Source organism: Notolepis coatsorum, assembly GCF_963971535.1.
Source record: "Notolepis coatsorum genome assembly, chromosome: 17".
NCBI classification, from domain to species: domain Eukaryota; kingdom Metazoa; phylum Chordata; class Actinopteri; order Aulopiformes; family Paralepididae; genus Notolepis; species Notolepis coatsorum.
The window spans coordinates 104,187,345-104,202,973 of NC_140181.1; the positions used below are offsets into that span (position 1 = coordinate 104,187,345).

At 43.7% G+C, this 15,629-nt stretch overlaps 1 protein-coding gene across 1 annotated transcript in view; it reads left to right on the forward strand.

Moving 5' to 3' along the window:
• Positions 1-5,796: 5,796 nt before the first annotated feature.
• The window catches only part of gpkow (G patch domain and KOW motifs), a gene marked incomplete at its 5' end in the record, with an annotated part of 30,250 nt that continues 20,417 nt past the window's right edge, over positions 5,797-15,629 (forward strand). Inside the window, 3 exons of the mRNA XM_084333607.1 lie at positions 5,797-5,987; positions 7,763-7,929; positions 13,543-13,679. Of these exons, the coding sequence (XP_084189733.1) occupies positions 5,797-5,987; positions 7,763-7,929; positions 13,543-13,679 (495 nt within the window). The remainder of the gene's footprint in view (positions 5,988-7,762; positions 7,930-13,542; positions 13,680-15,629) is intronic.

Below are 15,629 nucleotides of genomic sequence, written 5' to 3' on the forward strand. Positions count from 1 at the left end.
CATCACAGACAAGCTGGATGTAGCCAATTACTTAAACACTTTCTTCACAAACATAGCCACAACACTGGTAAACAAACTACCCTCCCACTCAGGGCAGTATGGGGTAGAACACATAGTAGCTTACTACAAGAACCTAGGCGTCCACAAAGACGACTTCAAACTGGAAATAGTAACTACAGATGAGGTACTCAAAAAACTGAGCGCCCTCCAACCGAACAAGGCCACTGGCCATGACAACATCCCCTCCAAATTCCTCAGAGACTCAGCAGCCGCCATCACCCCAGTCAATTCAGGGGAGGAAATTAGGCCACTTTACTCGCCAATTGCGAGTATTTTTTACGTTTGGCGAGTAATTCATGAAGAGCACTCGCCAGTCTGGCGAGTACTAGTAATTACAAAACAAAACAAAAAAATCATTCTGCAATCTGCTGATTCGCTCACTGGCACAAACCGAACTCTGACTCCCCCCTTGATTCCTCCCATTTGCGCCACATAATAATCAGACCATAACCAATGAACATCATCGTTGTACAGATGCGCTCTAAGCTCCTCCAATGAACACTCGTTTTCTAGAAGATGCCGCCCATCTAGGGGAAGTGGACAGACCACTGCGTGCGGCCCTACAGACTCCTGTCACCGGCTTGACAACGTAGACAAACTTACAAAAACACATGAGTGGATGAAAATAATTGCATGTAGAGTCGTCGCTTTCGGATATCGGTGCGGTCTGACATGGGGGCGAACAACAGCACGCGACGCGTCTCCTTCGAGTCGGATGAGAATGACAGCATTAGCCGGCTAGCTACCTAGCATGTAACAAGCTACCATAACGCGCATTCAACATAGTGGACGACTATACTGAGCGGCTTTGCTTAAATGCAGCCGAGTGACATTTTATTATTACCGGGTTTCCCAGCATATCACCACTCGCCCATATGCCCTTCACAACGGTGATGTTGTCATATTTGGCATTCAGAACACACCTGCTGAACCCCTAGCGTTGTCGATTCGGTTCCAATGTATTGTCATCTTACAGCACAAGTACAGTACAACCAGAATACATTTGGCATACAACCAGAGTGCAAATGTAACAAGTCAAGTTCAAGTTGTTTTATTTAGCTATTACATTACAGTGAAATGCTTGGTTCTTTCACTGCCCAACCCAGTATTGATTGATTGATTGAAAACTTTATTAACAGATTGCAGAATGGGTACAATACAGTACAGCTCAATACACACAATTGTTAAGGGGATGCAGATCAGAGAAGGACTTTAGTCTTGTTTACATCAGGGTCCCCCATTTCAGTCCTGTTTGCTTAATGCCTTGTCCACTTCCTCCACACTCCAATATGTTATGATGAATTGAAAATGGGGGACCCTGATGTAAACAAGACGAAAGTCTTTCTCTGGTCTGCATCCCCTTAACAATTGTATGTATTGAACTGTACTGTATTGTACCCATTCTGCAATCTGTTAATAAACTTTTCAATCAATCAATCCCTTCAACCCTGCTCCTGTCAAACCTGCTCTTTCCATTCCCTCCATCATGTCCCCCCTTTCTGATGAATATTTCCTGCACTTAAGAGTCAGACACACATTCCTAGTAGTTGAGCTGTGATGAATGAAAACTTTATTTAACAGATTGCAGAATGGGTACAGTACAGTACGGCTCAATACATGCAATTGTTAAGGGGATGCAGACCAGAGAAAGACTTTCGTCTTGTTTACATCAGGGTCCCCCATTTTCAATTCATTTTCAATTCATCATTCAGTATAACCTAGACCAGCCCAACCCAGCATCTTTCACTGCCCAGTTCAGCCCAACCCAGTCCAGAATAGTTCCCTCTTTCATGTTAATATGTGATTTAATGATGTAATATTTTGAAGAGTAGAGACAGTGTGATTAATTTACTATGATTGAAAATCAATTTAGACGAAGACGTACAAAGAAGTAATTATCACAATTAGCGATTTTTTTTGTCTGGTAAAAAATCTATTTGGCTGGTAAAAAAAATCAGATACCCGCCAGTTGGCTGGTAAGCCAAAAAGTTAGTTTCCTCCCCTGCCAGTCATCACACACATAATAAACCTCTCCATAAAACAGGGACACGTCCCCAAGGACTTCAAAATTGCGAGAGTAACACCCCTGCACAAAAAAGGCAGCAAATTAGACCCAGGCAACTACCGCCCTGTTTCTATCCTTACATCCATCTCGAAAGTCATGGAAAAAATAGTATACGAACAGATCGAAAAGTACCTCGCGGAAGAAAATCTAATCTACGAATTCCAATCTGGCTTCAGAACATCCCACTCCACTGACACATGCCTTCTCTATTTGAACGACCACATCAAACAAGAGGTGGACGCGGGCAAATACTGCGGCATGGTCATGCTGGACCTACAAAAGGCCTTCGACACTGTCAATCACACCATTCTGATTGACAAGCTAAAAGCAATTGGTTTTGATAGTCTATCAGTGAGCTGGATACAATCCTACCTGGAGGGGAGAGAACAGATGGTGGAGGTAAACGGTACCCTATCCCCCCCCCCTCACAGTGAGCTGTGGTGTTCCACAAGGAAGCATACTAGTATGGGACCGCTACTATTCCTAATTTATCCAAATGACATGTCGTCAGCTTGTGACTGCAACTTGTTCCTGTTTGCGGACGACTCAGCCCTGCTGGTCTCTGACAAGAACAAGTTACAGGTTGAAAAAGCCCTCAGCTCGGAACTAGGCAAAATCTGCATATGGCTCGCCGACAACAAACTATCATTACACATGGGCAAAACAGAGTCCATTCTCTTCGGTTCAAATAACAAACTCAGCAAGACCGACGGCTTCTCAGTTACAGTGGGTGACAATATTGTCACAAGGAAAGATGAAATTACCTACCTGGGTTCCATCCTAGAGGCTAATCTTTCCTGTGACAAAATGGCATCCAATGTAATCAAAAAAGTCAACCAACGAACTCGATTCTTGTACCGGATCTCCTCTCTGGTAAACAAGAATACCCTGAAGACTCTGGCAGGAGCACTCATTCAAGGGTACTACGACTATGCTTGCACCTCATGGTACCAAAGCACCTCAAAGGCACTAAAAAACAAATTACAAACATCTCAAAACAAGCTAGTCAGACTACTGCTTGACCTGACTCCTAGAACCCACCTCACCCCTGCCCACTTTGACAACCTAGGATGGCTTAGAGTAGACGACAGAGTACAGCAACTTGCAATGGGCCTGGTCTACAAGATACACTAAAAATACTTCCCAAAGGTCAGTGAATACCACGATCACAACACCAGAGGGAGCTCCACAAATCATGTTAAACCCATATTCGGCTCAAACAAGGGACTAAACACGTTTCGCAATTATGCCACATCAATGTGGAACGCCCTACCCAAAGCTGTAAAGGAATGTGAATCACTACCCACTTTCAAAAACACTCTCAAAGAACACCTACGGGAGACTGCAATTCGAAACTGGCCCCTACAAATGTCCTAACCCAGTTGTACAGTAAATGACCAAGTATGGCTTTGTCAGTATTCCAATGTACAGTGTACAGTGTCCCCCCCCCCCCTTTACCCAACCCCCCCCCCACCTCCAATGTACAGCCCCCACCAACCCAACCCCACCCACCCAACCTCCTCCAATGTACAGTTTCTAGGTAAAATGTATATACACTCTTTTTCTGGACACTTTTTGTATCACAAACAGTACTGTATTTGCAAATGTGATATGTCATAAATGTATAGATGTAGCAGTACTGTCTATCTGTATGTCATGTATGTCATATATGTTATGATGAATTGAAAATGGGGGACCCTGATGTAAACAAGACGAAAGTCTTTCTCTGGTCTGCATCCCCTTAACAATTGTATGTATTGAGCTGTACTGTACTGTACCCATTCTGCAATCTGTTAATAAACTTTTCAATCAATCAATCAATCAATCAATCAATACTTGATTGATTGATTGAAAATTGTATTAACAGATTGCAGAATGGGTACAGTACAGTACAGCTCAATGTATACAATTGTTAAGGGGATGCAGACCAGAGAAAGACTTTCGTCTTGTTTACATCAGGGTCCCCCATTTTCAATTCATCATAACATATGACATACATGACATACAGATAGACAGTACTGCTACATCTATACATTTATGACATATCACATTTGCAAATACAGTACTGTTTGTGATACAAAAAGTGTCCAGAAAAAGAGTGTATATACATTTATTTTACCTAGAAACTGTACATTGGAGGAGGTTGGGTGGGTGGGGTTGGGTTGGTGGGGGCTGTACATTGGAGGTGGGGGGGGGTTGGGTAAAGGGGGGGGGGGGGACACTGTACACTGTACATTGGAATACTGACATACTGTTGGGTCGCCTATAGCTTAATCCCAGCGGAAGAGTGCTGCAGAGTGCTTCTGCGTTTTCCCTGATTGGCTGCGACACGCCCCGCGGCAGCGGCAGAGCGGCGCGGAGCGGCAGAGCTTGCGGCATTATGTAGCCGTACTCCCTGATGTTTTTCATTTGACGCTTAGCTCAACTGGCAGCGCTGCCTTGCTGTGGATCCTGCAGTCCGTTGGTGACAAGTTCAAATCCCTTCAAAGTGCATTCTTTGCCGGTTAAGTTTAGGCATGTTAACTTTAAGCATTGTTTCGGAGTTGGTTATGGTTAAGGTTAGGCAATGTTTCGGAGTTGGTTAAGGTTAGAAGGGTTAAGTTTAGGCGCTGTTAAGGAGCTGGAGCCTATATGAATTGAAAATGGGGGACCCTGATGGAAACAAGACAAACGTCTTTCTCAGGTCTGCATCCCCTTAACAATTGTATGTATTGAGCCGTACTGTATTGTACCCATTCTGCAATCTGTTAAATAAAGTTTTCATTCATTCATTCATTCATTCATTCATTCATTCATTCTGGTTAAGGTTAGAGTTTGTCTTAGAGAATGGCAATAGACAGCCTATTTCCGCGCTGCAGCGCGAGGCAATAGACAGCCTATTTCCGCGCTGCAGCTCTCTCGCGCTGCCGCGGTCACATGGGCGTCATGGCCAATCAGAGAAAACGCGGAAGCACGCGACGCACTCTTCCGCTGGGAATAAGCTACACGCGGTTGGGTCGGAGGGGTGAATCCGAATAGTCCGGTTAAGAATCCGAATAGTCCGGTTAAGAATCCGAATAGTCCGGTTGGTAATTTTCAATCTCAATAATTTACATTACACAATCAACTAAACAAACAGCAATTTGTCAGTGGCGATGACGTCATCTACGCCTATACCATAGATATCTATAACACTAGATAGCTTACCCGCGCTGCCGGCCAATGTAGAGCGACGTCGTCGTAGGGCGGCCATCTTGCTCGAGGCAGCTCAGCTCCTGATAACATTCATGTCTACTTTTTTACTTAAAGGCCGTTTTTTTTTTTTTTTTTTTTTTTACTAACCGCTTGAATCATAGCCACGTTAATAATGCTTGTAATAAACCAACCCGTTTGTAAATCCGTCAATATTTCAGCGAGTTATGAGTATTTTTGTCTGTGCAGCTCACTCACCTTCACTCAAGGCTGACTCGAGCAAGATGGCGGCGGTTCAGTGACGCTGGTGACTCCGCCTTAAGCTATCCTATACCACCACAATGCGGAAGTGCAGTGGTCTATTGTTGTGGCTTTCATCGTGCAGCATTCTGGGAAATGTAGTACTGTGATGTACATAACACCACAGAGAGCATCCGCAGAGACAACTCCAACATCCAGGGTTCCTTTGTTTTTCTCGCATCGATTCCAAAAAAACCACCATGGCGTCTTTCGGGGATAATGTGGATGTCTCAAAAGCTCCCGAAGACCAAGGTGGAGAGAGAAAAACGGGAACAATATCTTTTGGTTTTACTAAAACCGTTAACAAATTCAAATCCTCCAGCGGTGAGGCTGCGAACAAGGACGAGGAGCGAGATTATTTAACCGGCATTGATGCGAGAGAATTAAAAAGGTAACGTAACGGTAACGTTTGTATTGTACGCAATGCTAACGTGCGGGTTAATTTCAACCCGTTAACCGGGTCACCTGTTAGTTAGCTAACCTACATCTGTGTTATTGTTATGTTAGTCTATTCCCTCAGTGTTGTCATTGTTTACTCAAACTGTGGGCCTTTACTCAGCTCATAGACTTTGGCTAAATGTTTCCTTCGCGGGTCCCCTGCTGTGATATGTAACACGAGCAGGAGGACAAAACATGTTCCCTAACCAAATTGGGGGTGACAGGGTATTGGGATCATAATGTTATTGAGCTGAGGGGACATTTAATGTTGTGATCCCAATACCCTGTCACCCCCAATACATGTTGAGCTCAGTACCCTGGCCCCTGTAAATGTCCCAACCCAACAACGTATGGTTTTGTCAATATTCCAATGTACAGTTTTGCTTGTACAGTTGTACAGTGTCCCCAACCCCACCCCACCTACCCAACCTCCTCCAATTTACAGTTTTTACGTCAAATGTATATACTCTCTTTTCTGGACTCTTTTTGTATCACAAACAGTACTCTATTTGCAAATCTGGTATGTCATAAATGTATAGATGTAGCAGTACTGACTATCTGTATGTCATATGTCCTGATGAATTGAAAATGGGGGACCCTGATGTAAACAAGACGAAAGTCTTTCTCTGGTCTGCATCCCCTTATTAACAATTGTGTGTATTGAGCTGTACTGTATTGTACCCATTCTGCAATCTGTTAATAAAGTTTTCAATCAATCAATCAATCAAGGCTACTCATCCTTGTATACAAAACGCTCTAAATGGAACAGGACTAAGCTACATTGCAAATGCACTTATTAATTATATACCCCCCAAGAACACTACGATCATCTGATCTACCACTTGTTTACTAAAGGTTCCCAACAATAGCCAGAAGAAGATTGAGGATGCAGCCTTTGCTAGTTAAGGGCTCTACATGCTTGATCGATTGCTGTCGTGTTGTTGTTGTCGATCGAGCATGTAGAGCCCTTACGCACCAAAGCTGTGGAACACAATAATACCTAAGATATGGAGATTAGGGAGGCAAGCTCACTAAAGTATTTTTAAAAGTAAGCTAAAAACGTATATTTTCACCATGGCCTTTTTAACACTTAAACACATGCTGTAAATTAGAGCTATTTTACTGCATTACTTTAATTGTATACTTATTTTATGCCTATTATCTCTGCATTGCTTTTATTCTCTCAACTGTATGCCTATGTTCATTTCATGCTATTTGTGGTGAAGCACTTTGAGCTGCAGTTCCTGTATGAAAGGTGCTATATAAATAAAGTAATTATTATTATTAGTGCCAACTTTTCGTTGGATTTCCTACAAATTGGTGAGTGAGCCGGCAACTGAGTGTAACCCCGCCCCTAATCCTAAAGGGATACTTAAGATTTTTGTTATGTAAAAAAATCCATATTTCCTCAACAGAAATGTAAAAACTATTAAAGGAAGTTAATTCTAAGGGAACACAGGCTGAGAATATTTAAAAAGCCATATTTCCTCAACAGAAATGTAAGAACTATTAAAGGAAGTTAATTCTAAGGGAACACAGGCTGAGAATATTTAAAAAGCCATATTTCCTCAACAGAAATGTAAGAACTATTAAAGGAAGTGAATTCTAAGGGAACATACTACGGACCACCCTTCACCGGCTTTATTACGTTCAGACAGTGCCATGGCTTGCCAGCTTGCTTGCTAACTTCTTCCACTGATGCCACTGTCTTGTTTTCTATCCTCTCAGTACGAAGCCGTCAGAGAAGCCAAAGGAACTCATCATTCCCCTCATTCAGAGGAACCGCTGGTGTAAGATAGACCGAGCTACTGAAGTCAGCGAAGCCAAGAGAGAAACGCCCCCACCCCCAGAACAGGACTCTGTGGAATCCCAGGCTGTAAAAGAGATAATCGAAGGTGCGTGTCTGTCTTCAGTGGACCTGCTCTTTAGCCAATCAGCTGCGGCTCCCTGGCCCAAAAAAAAAAATAATAATATTATTATTATTATTATTTTTTTTAATATATTGATGTCATACTGTGACACTGAAATGAAAAAATATTTCATCAACTAAGATATTTAGTCAACAAAAGGCTTACCTGTATGCCTGATATGTGGTGCGAAATTTGCGAACAACGAAAAATGTACTTTTTATTTTATAGATTTTCCACAAATAAGAGAAGGACTCTAATAGAGCTGCATAGTTCAGGGTTTTATTTCAAAGTAGGTTTACAGATGCAAGTGTTTTTTCTCCTTTTCTGTGTTTTATTTCAAAGTAGGTCTACAGTACACATGGTAGTCTTTTTTCAAAGTGGACTACTTTTATTTTATAAATGTTCCACAAATAAGGGAAGGACTCAAATATACCTGAATAGTTCAGGGTTTTATTTCAAAGTCGGTCTACAGACACCAGTGTTTTGTCTCCTCTTCTGTTTTTTAAAATAGGTCTACACAGCCAGTATTTTTTCTCCACTTCATAAGAGTTTGAGGTTTTCCTTTGTTATAACAGGTAAAAACAGCAATTAAAAAGTCAAAATTTTTCTTTTTGTTGCTTTATAATCCCATTAATGCAACAAACTGTGTGCTATAAGTATAAAGTATAATAAATCGCAAATTACTTTGGGTATGCAATTGTCAGGCGTGTTATGCTAAATGTGGGGTATGCTTGGGGATATATAAAATGTTATACACTGTGTTATCTTCATTTTAAGGGTAAATAGGTTGTGCGGCTCCCTGAGCATTTTATTTTGTGGGACGGGGGAAAAGTGGCTCTTTTGATAGTAAAGGTTGCTGACCCCTGGTCTATATAATGGCAGTAAAGGTTGCTGACCCCTGGTCTATATAATGGCCGTCTTCGTCTGTCCCTCTGTCTTTAGCTGTGTCTCAAGTCAGCGGTTGTAGCCTTTCGAAGGACGCAGTCTACAAAGGTGTGTCCTTCGTAGACTGTGAAGGTCAAACCGAGCGCTTGTTAAATGCGAGAACGATCTGTTGCGATGGTTAAACCTCATGTTGAACTGGGCGTGTGCGTCAACCCGGTCCTGGACTGTCGCTCAATCTCCGAAAGCGTTGGAGCAAATTTCCAAACGGGCGTAATTTGGACAAACTGACCATATATTTGGAATCTAAATGGTTACATTCTCGACCTGAAAAAATATTAAAACGGTATAATAATGGTCCTAGGTCATACGTTAGAACAGAGCTCAGCCTTGGTAAATATCTGCCCGTTGGTGTGAAATACATTCTGCGCTACTGGGTTGTTGTCCCAGAGGATCCACCCCATGGAAAAGAAGGCTGCATTTCTTGGCTGCATTTGAAGGAGCCTTCGAATTTGGACAGCCTTGGTCGACGCATGCGGTCTTGAGGGTGCTTTCTCACTAGCCATTCGGGATCGAATCAGCTCCGCTCCGTCCTTGGGTGCGAACTTCCCCCCTCCCTCTCCCCCCTCTAGTTTGCGTACACACTGCAGTCTTGGTGCGCTCCGGGTTTTGTTTACGGTTTGCGCTTTGAGCGTGTAAGCTGCCGTAGGCGATGATGTCACGCTCTAACGTCGACACAGGAAGAGTTTAACACACGGTGGTGGAAACTGGATGCTGATATAAAGAAACAAATAACCAATAAATATGAAGTTATATTTGAACCTCTGTTGTCAAGCCTTGTCAATATAACCCACCCCCTTTTCTCACGAATGGAACTGGTGTCGTGGAGTCCGCTTTGAGCGTTTTCCAGGGTTAACGCTAATTAGCTATTAGCTATTAGCCTATTTATTACTTCCCGGATAATGGGGGGAGCGTTCTCATTAGGACGATCACACCCTATTTTGGTGCGATCGCGCTGTGATTCGCCCCCGAATGGTTAGTGAAAAAGCCCCCTGAAATGCAGCCTCCGAAAGACTACAACTTCTGAATCGAGACGAAGCTTTTGTCTGTCTCTCTCTCTCTCGCTCCTTGTCTGTGTCTCTGTGTTGTGTGTCTCTCTCTCTCGCTCCTCGTCTGTGTCTCTGTGTTGTTTGTCTGTCTCTCTCTCTCTCGCTCCTCGTCTGTGTGTCTGTGTTTGTCTCTCCCTCTCTCTCGCTCCTTGTCTGTGTCTCTCAGGCCTGTACACTGCGATGATATGATCGCAAATTGCCCCCTAATTTGGTCCGTGCGAGTTTAAAATAATATCTGGGGGCAAGCTTGCGAGTGGTAATTTCAACCCTTCATTCGCATTTCACTCCTAAATTAATCCATACAAATTGTAGTAAAACATTAGCCTACAACCAGGGCTGTACAGTGCAATATAATGTTGCGGTTGTAATTTCATTAGACAGACCAGCGCGGACCTTTAATAACATGCAATTTAATTCACGAGCAATGAGCTAACGGTAGCTTCTAACCAAGGTTACCATTAGGATTATGCTAAGCTAACTAGCGATCTCTGCTAACCCTGGAAAACGGTCAAAGCGGACTCCACAAGACTAGTTCCATTCGTGAGGAAAGGGGGTGGGTTATATTATATATATATATACAACGCTTGACAACAGAAGTTTAAACATAACTTCATATTGATTGGTTATTCATTTCTGTATATCATTGAATTGCCATCTCCGTGTGTCTCCATCTCTTCCTGTTTACATTCGAGAGTGACGTCATCACCTACGGCAGCTTAGACTATCAAAACGCGAAGGGTCTCTCTCTCTCTCTCTCTCTCTCTCTCCCTCTCTCCCTCTCTCCCTCTCTCTCTCTCCCTCTCTCTCCCTCTCTCTCTCTCCCTCTCCCTCTCCCTCCCTCTCCTCTCTCTCTCTCTCTCTCTCTCTCTCTCTCTCTCTCTCTCTCTCTCTCTCTCTCTCTCTCTCTCTCTCTCTCTCTCTCTCTACATTCAATAATTTAAAGTAGCCAAATGTTACACACAGTATAAATACTAACTGGATAGTTGATGATATAAACATTTAATTTCATTATCTGAAATATTCTAAAATCATTAAGTCTGTGTGATTATTATTTTCTCACAGTAGTGTGTGTGTGTTACTGTATATATATATATATATGTGTGTGTGTGTGTTTGGCTAAAGTGGATAGAAAACACAGTACTGTGTAAAAGGCACCCAAGAGTTTTTATATAAATTGTCTTAGATGTAAATAATTATTTTTATTAGTGTGTCAGTAGACTACTCTTAGTACATTTTCATTAAATTATTTTTTAAAGCATCTTCATGGTTTAATAATGCAAACATATGTTGCAGGGACTTATTATAATCATCATATTGGCGTGACTGTATGCATCAAAGGGTTAAATCAAGAATTTTTAAGTGCTTTAGAGGAAATGTCAAAATATTGCGATATCATTTAGAGGCCATATCGCCCAGCCCTACTATAATGGTAAAATAGTTATTTAAAAATGTGCCCCTAAAAAATATTGTTTGCCCCTAAATTTCTCATTTAGGGGCAAGTGTGCCCCTAGTGAAAAAGCTTAGCGTACAGCCCTGTCTCTGTGTTGTGTGTCTGTCTCTCTCTCTCTCTCGCTCCTTGTCTGTGTCTCTGTGTTGTCTGTCTCTCCCTCTCTCTCGCTCCTCGTCTGTGTCTCTGTGTTGTTTGTCTGTCTCTCTCTCTCTCTCTCTCGCTCCTCGTCTGTGTCTCTGTGTTGTCTGTCTCTCCCTCTCTCTCGCTCCTCGTCTGTGTCTCTGTGTTGTCTGTCTCTCCCTCTCTCTCGCTCCTCGTCTGTGTCTCTGTGTTGTTTGTCTCTCTCTCTCTCTCGCTCCTCGTCTGTGTCTCTGTGTTGTGTGTCTCTCTCTCTCTCTCGCTCCTCGTCTGTGTCTCTGTGTTGTGTGTCTGTCTCTCTCTCTCTCTCTCGCTCCTTGTCTGTGTCTCTGTGTTGTTTGTCTGTCTCTCTCTCTCTCTCGCTCCTCGTCTGTGTCTCTGTGTTGTGTCTCTCTCTCGCTCCTTGTCTGTGTCTCTGTGTTGTTTGTCTCTCTCTCTCGCTCCTTGTCTGTGTCTCTGTGTTGTTTGTCTGTCTCTCTCTCTCTCTCGCTCCTCGTCTGTGTCTCTGTGTTGTTTGTCTGTCTCTCTCTCTCTCTCTCGCTCCTCGTCTGTGTCTCTGTGTTGTTTGTCTGTCTCTCTCTCTCTCTCTCTCTCTCGCTCCTCGTCTGTGTCTCTGTGTTGTGTGTCTCTCTCTCTCTCTCTCGCTCCTCGTCTGTGTCTCTGTGTTGTTTGTCTCTCTCTCTCTCGCTCCTCGTCTGTGTCTGTGTTGTGTGTCTGTCTCTCTCTCTCGCTCCTCGTCTGTGTCTCTGTGTTGTGTGTCTGTCTCTCTCTCTCTCTCTCGCTCCTCGTCTGTGTCTCTGTGTTGTTTGTCTGTCTCTCTCTCTCTCGCTCCTCGTCTGTGTCTCTGTGTTGTTTGTCTGTCTCTCTCTCTCTCGCTCCTCGTCTGTGTCTCTGTGTTGTTTGTCTGTCTCTCTCTCTCTCGCTCCTCGTCTGTGTCTCTGTGTTGTGTGTCTGTCTCTCCCTCTCTCTCTCGCTCCTCGTCTGTGTCTCTGTGTTGTGTGTCTGTCTCTCTCCCTCTCTCTCGCTCCTCGTCTGTGTCTCTGTGTTGTCTGTCTCTCCCTCTCTCTCGCTCCTCGTCTGTGTCTCTGTGTTGTTTGTCTGTCTCTCTCTCTCTCTCTCGCTCCTCGTCTGTGTCTCTGTGTTGTGTGTCTGTCTCTCTCTCTCTCGCTCCTCGTCTGTGTCTCTGTGTTGTGTGTCTCTCTCTCGCTCCTCGTCTGTGTCTCTGTGTTGTGCGTCTGTCTCTCCCTCTCTCTCGCTCCTCGTCTGTGTCTCTGTGTCTCTGTGTTGTGTGTCTGTCTCTCTCTCTCTCTCTCGCTCCTCGTCTGTGTCTCTGTGTTGTGTCTCTCTCTCCCTCTCTCTCGCTCCTCGTCTGTGTCTCTGTGTTGTCTGTCTCTCCCTCTCTCTCGCTCCTCGTCTGTGTCTCTGTGTTGTTTGTCTGTCTCTCTCTCTCTCGCTCCTCGTCTGTGTCTCTGTGTTGTCTGTCTGTCTCTCTCTCTCTCTCTCGCTCCTCGTCTGTGTCTCTGTGTTGTTTGTCTGTCTCTCTCTCTCGCTCCTCGTCTGTGTCTGTGTTGTTTGTCTGTCTCTCTCTCTCGCTCCTCGTCTGTGTCTCTGTGTTGTGTGTCTGTCTCTCTCTCTCTCGCTCCTCGTCTGTGTCTCTGTGTTGTGTGTCTCTCTCTCGCTCCTCGTCTGTGTCTCTGTGTTGTGCGTCTGTCTCTCCCTCTCTCTCGCTCCTCGTCTGTGTCTCTGTGTTGTGCGTCTGTCTCTCCCTCTCTCTCGCTCCTCGTCTGTGTCTCTGTGTCTCTGTGTTGTGTGTCTGTCTCTCTCTCTCTCTCTCTCGCTCCTCGTCTGTGTCTCTGTGTTGTGTGTCTGTCTCTCCCTCTCCCTCTCGCTCCTCGTCTGTGTCTCTGTGTTGTGTGTCTGTCTCTCCCTCTCTCTCTCGCTCCTCGTCTGTGTCTCTGTGTTGTAACATGAGATGTATTGGGTCTCTAACCCTTCTTCCACCCCTTTTCACCCGCTCAGATTCTCAGAGGCAGCTGGAGAAGTGGCAGAATGGGCCCACAGAGCAAAACCTCACGATCCCTCTGCTGTTGCAGAACCAAGTCCCAGAGGGCTTTGAGGATGGAGACCGGATCTCCGTTGACCTACGACCTGAGTCTGTAAGTATGGGCTAGGAGGCTTGGAGAGGGGACATCTCTCCGGTGAAGGGGACACAGAAAGCACACCAGTTCCTGTCCTAATGCAGCAGACAAACCGTTTACGGAGGAGAAAAGTGTTTGATTTGATCAATTGGACGAGACCTACTTGATTTAATAATCGGATATATACAATACAATATAATAATAATAATAATAATAATTCCGGGCGGCTGCAGTCGTCGGGTAATCCGGAGGTTCCCGCTTCGATTCCCGCTCCTCCCGGGCAGCGTGTCGAAGTGTCCTTGAGCAAGACACTTAACCATGGCATAGCTGTCTCCACCGTCTGTGTGTGAGTGAATGGGTAAAATGTGAGGAACAAATTGTAAAGCTCTTTGGATAAAAGCACTATATAAATGCACCATTTGCCATTTAATAATAATCAATATTTAATAATCAGAATTTTAGGGCTTAAATATTTGATGGGTCTTAATAATATCTCCTGTGCTGCACAAGCACTAACTAGCGCTAACGTTACAACAATGTTTGTTACACTCGGGTAATAATATCTCCTGTGCTGCACTAACTAGCGCTAACGTTACAACAACGTCACACTCGGGTTATAAAATATCTCCTGTGCTGCACTAACTAGCGCTAACGTTACAACAACGTCACACTCGGGTTATAATATCTCCTGTGCTGCACTAACTAACGTGGACATGGAAAGAGGTCTGGCTATGTGAGGCACCTGAGTGTAACAATATACTGACGGCTGACATTCGTCTTTTATATTGGAGGGACCCAAAATGAACGATGTAAGTTCACAGAGCACCCTGCTGCCACAGTTCGTCCCCAGACACCCCTATTAAATAAAACCTTCACTCTAGCTATGAAGGGAAGACGAGCGCCGGGAAGAGTGGATGAGTGTCACTGAGCAGTGATTTAAGGTGAACATTCCTTGGCAACAGTTTAATAAGCCTCCTTTGATATATTCCTCTCATAATTCACCAGAAACGGATGACAAGAACTAGGCTAAAGTTACAGCAGGTGAAGAGAAAAAGATACCTTCATGTCATGGTTCACAATTTACTGAGTAAGAAGAGCCTGAATCTGCCAAGAATGAAAAGTAGAATCGTTTTCTTAAATCTTTACCACAAATATTTAGAATTGGAACAGAAATTCGAATTCGATAAGCAAAACCAAAATCGATCAAATCCAAAGGATACCCAACCCTCCGTGTCCAGCCATGTGATCAAATCAATGAGTAATCGTGTTTTCAATATCAAAATAATCTTTTTTTGGTCATAATCGATCAGCTCTATTTGTGATATGATGTCATATCTTGGGATAAACAGTAAGATTGATTTGTGATGATATGATGTAGGGATGTCCCGATCCGATCACGTGATCGGAATCGGCGTCGATCACGTGCTTTTCAGAGTATCGGGGATCGGGAAAAAATAATAATAAAAATCGGCAGTCAAAAAAAGAAAAATTTTATTCAACAAACATGACCATGTCCACGTCTTAAACTCATACGGAGGCCTTAGTTTTGGTTTTAAATTACATATAATATATCATCATTAATGTATTTATTGTCACACAGAGCAGAATAATTATCCACAACAAACACATTCCCCTTTAATTTTCACCGTTGCAACAAACATTCCCTTTAATTTAGACGCTACACGCTACACGCGAGTCGCGACCACATCACAACAACAACACGTCGCTCCCGAAACACGGTTAATATCCACTGACTTGAGCAGCTAGACTTAATGTCAGAGGTTTGGAACTAAGCATTTTAAAATAGAGAGTCAAGCCAGTTGCAATGTTTGCAAGGAGGAGATTCCGCGTGGAGGAAAAACTCATGAAGCAGCAGGCTGGAGGCGAAGTTTTCAGACTAACTTTTCAACTGGAGGATAACGTTACGTGACTGAGGATTATCATCGGCGTTTCAGACCAGAATGGACC